We start from the raw sequence: 9,341 nt of genomic DNA, 5'->3' as shown, positions 1-9,341 counted from the left end.
TTTTGTACGAAATTGAGCAATACAAATTTAAGGGGTTTTCCAGTACTTGTCCTCTCAATCTCCTTATTTTGCAATTCTATTTTTGGGACAATTCCAAGAATCAGAGAAGTCACAAATCGAATTGAAAAATGTAGATCCAGATGATTTACACTACTATCTTGAAGTTTCAAAACTGTCCATGTTTCAAAACTGGTGGGTTTAAAAAGGGTGGTGTACNGTGAAATGNATTGCATCAAAATGTGCAAAAATGCATGTTTCACTTTTTTTTCGGTTTTTTTTCAAGAGTTTTCCGGGTTTTTGTCAATTTTTCTTCCACATACATCGGAAAATTTGAAAAAACAGTGAAAACGAGCGAAAAAATTTTAAACGTTTGAATTCGCGCGCTTTTACTCACCGGGCGGCCTAGAAAAAACCTCGTCCCTAAGGGCTTTCAGCGTATTTTTCGATGCGTTTTTCTCGATGAAGGAATTTTTTTTTGAATTCTTTCTTTATTTTTATGTCAATCTACATGCATTTTTGCACATTTTGATGCAATAAAAAATTTCACCGTACACCATCTTTAAAAAAAGTTTTTTTAAAAATATTTTCATGTTACAATCAGCATGAATCACTTGATTATCAGTCAAACTTGCGTGTGTGAATATTGCAATACGGTCGTCGCACTTCTGTAGGTTAATTGTCCTATAATTATAGTTAAAAAATAGTCATTCTACTTACCATTTCACACCAAATTCTTCTTCTTCTGGACCATGCAGTTCTTGATCTACTTTCAATTTCTCAACATCTTTAAATTCATAATTTCGAATGATTTCTTTCTCGGTCATTGAGTTTAAAAATTGTAAATTCTTCTCTTTTCTTTTCAGTTGAAAAAATTATTATTTGAAAAAAGAAATAACCCCAAAAAAGAAGACACAATCACTACGTTTCTTATCAATGTTTCTGTTTACACATTTCCCCTCTTTCTCCTCTATTTCTCTATGTTTGAGAAGGGATGATAATAAAAAGTTTGCTCTTCTTCATTCAGTTCTTTTAAATATGCTGATTTTTCAGCATTTTCAATTCTATTTAATTTTCTTGATAGGATTTGCTATTTTTCGAAAATTAACTGTATTTCGATAGAGCGTGTTTGTAATATTTCATCCTAGAAAACAATTTTTCCAATTTTCAGATCAATGACTGGAAAAGAATTCACTCTGAAATATGAATTTGAAAATGTTGGGGAACTAGAACATAGTCAAAGTCTCTCTAGTCCAGAAGAAGAATATTTTGGAGTGAAATGGTAAGTAAAAAAACTATTTTTTTCTTGAAATCCAGTCTAGAATTTCAGGAAAATAAGAATCCACAAATGGAACGAAATTCTCAATTTGTTTTTACACACAAATCTGTCGGTAAATCAAGAAATTCAATTTGACTATACTACGAAGATATTCTCAAAAAACAAGAAAAAAATTAGTTTAGAGTCTGGAAGTGGAGTGATGAAAGTTTCTGGTAATCCATCTGTTGTGTTGTAACGACTGTATAAATGAAGGTCTTCTTTTTAGACCAGTCGTTTTTTTGTGATTTGATTGACTGGAAAACTATGGAGGAGGAATATTTGAATGATGGAAAATTGGAAGTGGAATTTCATGTGAAAATAACAGAAATGATTGGATTTCCAAAAGAAGAATTGAGAAGTTTTGGTGAGGAAATGAAACAATTTTCGGATGTGGTATTGAAGATTGAGGATCGAAAATTTTATATTTCAAAACTGGTGCGTCATTTTTTTGATATGAATCTAAAAGATTTAGCAGGTTTTGAACTTCAAAATGAGTATAAACATGACTAGGTACAGTAACTATAAAAATACAGTAATCCGCAAAAAAAGGACATTTGGCAGATGACTTGCTCTGAACCATTTTTAGGGTTTCCAGAATATTCGAAGAATTGGAATTTTCAAGTTTTCGGATTTAACAGATCATATGCTTTAAAATGAGTATAAGCATGACAAGGTACAGTAATCCAAAAAGTACAGTACTCCGAAATTCACAAAAAATTGAAAATTTCGAAATTTCCAAAACATTCAAAACATCAATAATGTTTTTTGTAGTACCTAGCCTCTCAATCTCCTTATTTTGCAACTCTATTCATGGGAAAATTTCAAGAATCTGAAAAATCAGAAATCGAATTGAAAGATGTAAATCCTGATGACTTTCAATGCTTTCTTGAAGTAATCTATGCAGAAGACGCAATTGATGGTGGGTTACTGTACTTATCGTATTTTTTTTCGAATGAGCAATTCCAGATGACACTGTTGAGAGGATCCTTCAAATCGCCGATATGTATGAAACCCCATTGGCTATCAAAAAATGTGAGAAGTTTCTTATTAAAAAGTCAAAAATGGAATTGAAAAAGAAGTTAGAACTGACAGAAAAGTATGGATTGGAAGAGTCGAAAGTGAGTTTTCAATAGGGATTTTGTATCTGAGCAACATATTTTTTTCAGAAAGCATACCAGAAGCCAATTTAAATGTTCCCCAATTCTTGCTGAACTAAATTAGATTTTCAAGCAAAAAATCAGATTGCGATAGAGATGTGATAGGTATTATTTATATTTGAGGGATCAAAAATGAATTAGTTATTCTTGAATATACAAATTCTCCGTCGACTGCTCCACGGGATGTTCAAGAAACGAGCTCGATTCTTCCTGGTGGTCCTCCGAGTGCAGTCTCCATGCTCATATCAGAATCGCTTTGAACCGTTTCGGTCTTGTCAGTGGCCTCGTTTTGCTCCTCATCATTAGCCTTTGGGAAAACAACAATTTCGAAATGATTCACCTCCGAAGTTCCATTCTTCCCTCCGTCCTCCGAGTCCTCCTTGGTTTTGGCATCAATGACATTCTCAATTTCGCATTCAACTGTTTCGATCCGTCCAGTACACTCTTCCTCTTCCTCCTCTTTAATGAAACAAGCTGCTATCCGAAAAAGAGTATGCGACAGCTCCAAACACAGCATCTGCAGGCCAGATTCTTCTTCCATCGGCCAATGTCATGCGCTAAAAAAATAATCGATAATTTGGAAAAAGAAAACCATTTTAGATCAACTCACGATTGAGAAGAAGAAATACCAGAGAATGATGAATACGATGCCGACGGTGATGTATTGAGGATTGACGCTGCCATCATCCATTGTTGCCGAAGTGGTGCTCGAAACGAAAAAAAAAATTAGGGAAGTTAGACGGGAATGACGTAAAAATTGCTTTAAAGGTGGGGGGGACAGGAGAATTTACGGGGGATTTTTGTAGCTAGAGTATGCATTCTACCGTCACGGTGTACAACGCTTAATGTCACTCTGCGTACAGCTGTCGTCCTCGCCTTTATGTATGCAATCGGGCGTGCGCTTTCTCTTTGCCCGCGTGGCTCAGTCGGTAGCGGCGCCGCACCCTCAATCATCGCTCTAACAAGTTCAACTCCTCGAGGAGCATATTTAAAAGGATTTTCGAGGACATTATTTTTTCATGTCCCCCCACCTTTAATCATTTTTGAAAAATTTGCTCCGTAGAAACAGAATAACGTCTCCAGATGACGTCAGAAAAAAACATTTGAAAAGTAAAATAGTCGGGCATCATCTCGCTGCTATTTCGGGTCATCTGCGAAAATTTGAGAAATTTTGGTGTATTAGTGACTTCTCTAAGGTAGGCGTTACGGGGACAAACGGACACACTCACACACAGAATTTGGTGATTGTTAAAGGTGGGGGGGGACATGAAAAAAATAATGTTCTCGAAATTCCGTTCAAAGATGCCTCTCGAGGAGTTGAACTTGTGAGGGCTATGATTGAGGGTGCGGCGCCGCTACCGAATGAGCCACGCGGAGCTACCGACTGAGCCACGCGGGCAAAGAGAAGGCGCACGCCCGATTGCATACATAAAGACGAGGATGACAGATGTACGCAGAGTGACATTAAGCGTTGTACACCGTGACGGTAGAATGCATACTCTAGCTACAAAAAAACTACGAAAAATCTCCTGTCCCCCCCCCCCCACCTTTAATAGTAAAGATATTCAAATAAAACAGAAACTTTCAGCAATTTTGTTAAAATTTAACAAAATTTCAAAGTTCTCAAACCTAGAAATTTCAGAAAACTCAAAAAATAATTAAAAATCTCCAACTATTGCGAAATTTCAAAAATTGGGTGATTTCCAAAAAAAAACCCAAAAATTTGACCAAATTTTAAAAGTTATATATTTTTTTGGGATTTTTGGATTTTTCAAAAAATATTCTCGGAATTCCAAAAAAAACTCACAATTTTCAGACCAAAAGTAGGCATCTATGCGCAAAGGGGGGGGGGGGAGGGGTTATCTGAAAAAGCAAACTTCAAATTTCAATTTTTTCAACGAAAAACTCACATTTCTAGAAAAATCAATGAAAAAAGGAGACTTCTACCCACGAAGTCATGGTGAAAACTATCTGAAAATGAAGGATTTCATTTTCTAGAAAATTCTGAAAAAAAAGAAAACTCCCAATATAAAGANAATCAATAGACAACCCAAACACATAGCCTTGTAGCTACTCAGTTGACCATTTTCCTCTCTCTTTCCCTGTCTCTCTCCTGAAAAGCAATGCTCTCTCGCCGCCCTATTCACCAAACGGTGCCCAATTTCTCCCTTAAAGTTTCACTGCGTCTCGTCTTACTGTCTCCAGATGTTTTGGGACCTTCAGAGATAGATTTTTGTCAATTTGAAACCAAAATTCAAGTTTAGCATGAAATTGTCATCAAAATGAGCCTGAACACGAACCATTTTTGATAACTTTGTGACCCGAAGAGATTAAGTTTGTCATCAATCTGGGAATGACAAACGTATAAAGTTTTTCTAGTAGCGCCCAGTGTGTGCTATCGATACCGATATATGCCGTTTTAGAACCGCGACTTTTTAGAATTGCGACATTTTAGAACCGCGAAATTTTAGAACCACGACGTTTCAGAACCGCTAAGTTTTAGAATTGCGACATTTTAGTACCGCGACGTTTTAGAGCCGCGACGTTTTAGAATTGCGACATTTTAGAACCGGGAAATTTTAGAACTGCGACATTTTAGAACCGCGAAATTTTAGAACCACGACGTTTCAGAACCGCGACGTTTTAGAATTGCGACATTTTAGAACCACGACGTTTTAGAACCGCGACGTTCTAGAATTGCGACATTTTAGAACCGGGAAATTTTAGAACCACGACGTTTTAGAACCGCGACGTTTTAGAATTGCGACATTTTAGAACCGGGAAATTTTAGAACTGCGACATTTTAGAACCGCGAAATTTTAGAACCACGACGTTTCAGAACCGCGACGTATTAGAATTGCGACATTTTAGAACCACGACGTTTTAGAACCGCGACGTTTTAGAATTGCGACATTTTAGAACCGGGAAATTTTAGAACCACGACGTTTCAGAACCGCTAAGTTTTAGAATTGCGACATTTTAGAACCGGGAAATTTTAGAACTGCGACATTTTAGAACCGCGAAATTTTAGAACCGCGACGTTTTAGAACCGCGACATTTTAGAACCGCGACGTTTTAGAACCGCGACATTTTAGAACCGCGACGCTTTAGAACGCGACATTTTAGAACCGCGACGTTTTAGAACCGCGACATTTCAGAACCGCGACGTTTTAGAACCGCGACATTTTAGAACCGCGACATTTTAGAACCGCGACGTTTTAGAACCGCGACATTTTAGAACCGCGACATTTTAGAACCGCGACGTTTTAGAACCGCGACATTTTAGAACCGCGACGCTTTAGAACCGCGACATTTCAGAACCGCGACGTTTTAGAACCGCGACATTTCAGAACCGCGACGTTTTAGAACCGCGACATTTTAGAACCGCGACGCTTTAGAACCGCGACATTTCAGAACCGCGACGTTTTAGAACCGCGACGTTTTAGAACCGCGACATTTTAAATCAAAACAAAAGAAGACATTCAGTTCGTTGTTCAAGAGATTATTGATGAAATAAACCCCAAAATTCTCAATTTATGACTTAAAATGTATTTTTTTAATCATAAAATCAATTTTATTCAAAAATTAGAATTTGAGAATTCTCCAAAAAAAAAAAAAGAATTAAATATGCTTCTGAATTTCATCATAAATCGCCAACACCAATGCTCCACCAGTCCCACGGAAGACATTCGAAAGTGCTCCTTTATATAGTGCCATCGGTCCCTCATCCTTAAAAATTTTCCTCAAACAATCCATTGTATTCTTATACAAAACGTCTTTTCGATTCGATTGCATCATCATCCTCCGTCTTACCGTATCCCAAGGATACGATAGGATTCCTGAGGATACTGTAACTATCTGAGCAATCGCCCATGATTTGAAGAAGTTTAATTGTTGACCGTCGGGAGTGAATGGGTTTTTGTGGTGTCAAACATTCCAAAATAGGCAGCACGGTAGATTATAATACCTGGAAATTTGGGATTTTCGAAATTTTGAAATTTTAGAAAAAATTTGAATTTTTCGAATTTTTGATTTTTTGGAGTTTTTAGGATTCTAAGGATGTTGAAATTTTTTGGACTTTTCGAATTTCAAGAAAATCTGAAATTCCTAAAATTCAAAAACTTTGAGAAAAAAAAAACAAAAAAACCCAAAAATTCTCGAAATTCCAGAAAACTTGAAAATCCGAAATTTTCTAAAAAAAAGAAAAATGATTCAAAAATCCAAAATTCGGTGAAATTAGAAATTCTGAAAAATCTTAAATTCCACAAATTTCAACTTTTAAACTATTCAGAAAGTACTATTTTCAGAAAATTTCAATTTTTGGAAAAACTCAGAATCTTGGGATTTTTATGGAATTCAAAAACTTTTTGAATTTAAAACTCGGTTTCCTAAATTTTTTAGATTTTGACTTTTTTTGAATTTTCGAATTTTAGAATTTTTCAAAAATAATAATGCTCACCTTGCACCGAAACCACAAATCCTCTGTACAATCCGATGGTCCCATCGGATTTTGCAGTTTTTACCAAACAGTCCATGATTCCCTGAAAAAAGATTACTGTAGTTTTGAAAGAAAATTCTAAAATTCAAAAATACACATTTTTTTTGGCTTTTTTGGAGTCAACTTTTTCAATTTCAACCACTTTTAAATACTTTTTTTTGGTCTTTTAAAATCAATTTTTACGATTTTTAGCTCATTTTTAGATCAATTTTCATGATTTTCAGTTAATTTTAAGCCATTTTTCCAAATTTTCAGCTTATTTTCAAGTCAATTTTCATGATTTTTGGCTCATTTTTTCCAAATTTTCCCACCTTAAACTCTCGATTTTCTGCTTTCCCAACATCTGCTGCCAATCGGGTTCTTGCAAAATCAAAAGGATACACAAAACAGAGAGAAGTTGCTCCAGCTGCTCCACCGGACGCCAGATTTCCAGCGAAAAACTTCCAGAACTCTTTTTGACGGTCCACTCCTTTTTGGAAAATGTTCTTGTACGTGTCCTTGAATGCGAAATTCAATGCTTGCGTTGGGAAGTATCTGGAATTTCAGAATTTCAGATTTTTGGAGTTTCAGAATATCCGAAATTTCAGAATCTCAGAATCTCAGAATCACAGAATCTCAGAATCGCAGAATCTTAGAATCTCAAAATCTCAGAATCTCAGAATCTTAGTATCTCAGAATCTCAAAATCTCAGAATCTCAGAATCTCAGAAACTTAGAATCTCAAAATCTCAGAATCTCAGAATCTCAGAATCTCAGAATCTCAGAATCTCAGAATCTCAGAATCTTAGAATCTCAGAATCTCAAAATCTCAGAAACTCAGAATCTCAGAATCTTAGAATCTCAGAATCTCAGAATCTCAGAATCACAGAATCTCAGAATCTCAGAATCTCAGAATCTCAGAATCTCAGAATCTCAGAATCGCAGAATCTTAGAATCTCAAAATCTCAGAATCTCAGAATCTTAGTATCTCAGAATCTCAAAATCTCAGAATCTCAGAATCTCAGAAACTTAGAATCTTAGAATCTCAGAATCTCAGAATCTCAGAATCTTAGTATCTCAGAATCTCAGAATCTCAGAATCTCAGAATCTCAGAATCTTAGAATCTTAGAATCTCAGAATCTCAGAATCTCAGGATCTCAGAATCTCAGAATCTCAAAATCTCAGAATCTCAGAATCTCAGAATCTCAGAATCTCAGAATCTTAGAATCTCAAAATCTCAGAATCTCAGAATCTCAGAATCTCAGAATCACAGAATCACAGAATCTCAGAATCTCAGAATCTCAGAATCTCAGAATCTCAGAATCTTAGTATCTCAGAATCTCAAAATCTCAGAATTTCAGAATCTCAGAAACTTAGAATCTTAGAATCTCAGAATCTCAGAATCTCAGGATCTCAGAATCTCAGAATCTCAAAATCTCAGAATCTCAGAATCTCAGAAACTTAGAATCTTAGAATCTCAGAATCTCAGAATCTCAGGATCTCAGAATCTTAGAATCTCAGAATCTCAGAATCTCAGAATCTCAGAATCTCAGAATCTTAGAATCTCAAAATCTCAGAATCTCAGAATCTCAGAATCTCAGAATCACAGAATCACAGAATCTCAGAATCTCAGAATCTCAGAATCCCAGAAACTTAGAATCTTAGAATCTCAGAATCTCAGAATCTCAGAATCTCAGAATCTCAGAATCTCAGGATCTCAGAATCTCAGAATCTCAGAATCTCAGAATCTCAGAATCTCAGAATCTTAGAATCTTAGAATCTCAGAATCTCAGAATCTCAGAATCTCAGAATCTCAGAATTTCAGAATCTCAGAATCTCAGAATCTTAGAATCTCAGAATCTCAGAATCTCAAAATCTCAGAAACTCAGAATCTCAGAATCTTAGAATCTCAGAATCTCAGAATCTCAGAATCACAGAATCTCAGAATCTCAGAATCTCAGAATCTCAGAATCTCAGAATCTCAGAATCGCAGAATCTTAGAATCTCAAAATCTCAGAATCTCAGAATCTTAGTATCTCAGAATCTCAAAATCTCAGAATCTCAGAATCTCAGAAACTTAGAATCTCAAAATCTCAGAATCTCAGAATCTCAGAATCTTAGAATCTCAAAATCTCAGAATCTCAGAATCTCAGAATCTCAGAATCACAGAATCACAGAATCTCAGAATCTCAGAATCTCAGAATCTCAGAATCTCAGAAACTTAGAATCTTAGAATCTCAGAATCTCAGAATCTCAGAATCTTAGTATCTCAGAATCTCAAAATCTCAGAATCTCAGAATCTCAGAAACTTAGAATCTTAGAATCTCAGAATCTCAGAATCTCAGGATCTCAGAATCTCAGAATCTCAAAATCTCAGAATCTCAGAATCTCAG

General features: G+C 35.7%; 3 protein-coding genes across 3 annotated transcripts in view; 1 reads left to right on the top strand and 2 right to left on the bottom strand.

Annotated features, from left to right (window-relative positions):
- The window catches only part of CBG20451, a gene marked incomplete at both ends in the record, with an annotated part of 11,509 nt that extends 4,006 nt beyond the window's left edge, over window positions 1-7,503 (bottom strand). The window contains 2 exons of the mRNA XM_002632018.1: window positions 6,932-7,013; window positions 7,282-7,503. Of these exons, the coding sequence (XP_002632064.1) occupies window positions 6,932-7,013; window positions 7,282-7,503 (304 nt within the window). The remainder of the gene's footprint in view (window positions 1-6,931; window positions 7,014-7,281) is intronic.
- CBG20453 lies at window positions 603-2,505 on the top strand (the record flags this gene model as incomplete). The annotated part of the gene is made up of 7 exons (XM_002632020.1): window positions 603-667; window positions 1,169-1,279; window positions 1,328-1,488; window positions 1,542-1,750; window positions 2,087-2,234; window positions 2,282-2,433; window positions 2,482-2,505. 7 exons carry the CDS (start codon window positions 603-605, stop codon window positions 2,503-2,505), a joined length of 870 nt encoding a protein of 289 aa, XP_002632066.1.
- CBG20454 lies at window positions 2,660-3,163 on the bottom strand (the record flags this gene model as incomplete). Its single annotated transcript, XM_002632021.1, has 2 exons — window positions 2,660-2,989; window positions 3,083-3,163. The coding sequence occupies 2 exons, from the start codon at window positions 3,161-3,163 to the stop codon at window positions 2,660-2,662; spliced, it is 411 nt and encodes a 136-aa protein (XP_002632067.1).
- Window positions 7,504-9,341: the final 1,838 nt, after the last annotated feature.

Source organism: Caenorhabditis briggsae, assembly GCF_000004555.2.
Source record: "Caenorhabditis briggsae complete genome, chrII, whole genome shotgun sequence".
Classification (NCBI taxonomy): Eukaryota; Metazoa; Nematoda; class Chromadorea; order Rhabditida; family Rhabditidae; genus Caenorhabditis; species Caenorhabditis briggsae.
Note: the sequence above shows the minus strand (reverse complement) of the source record. Positions and strands in the feature narration are given on the sequence as shown.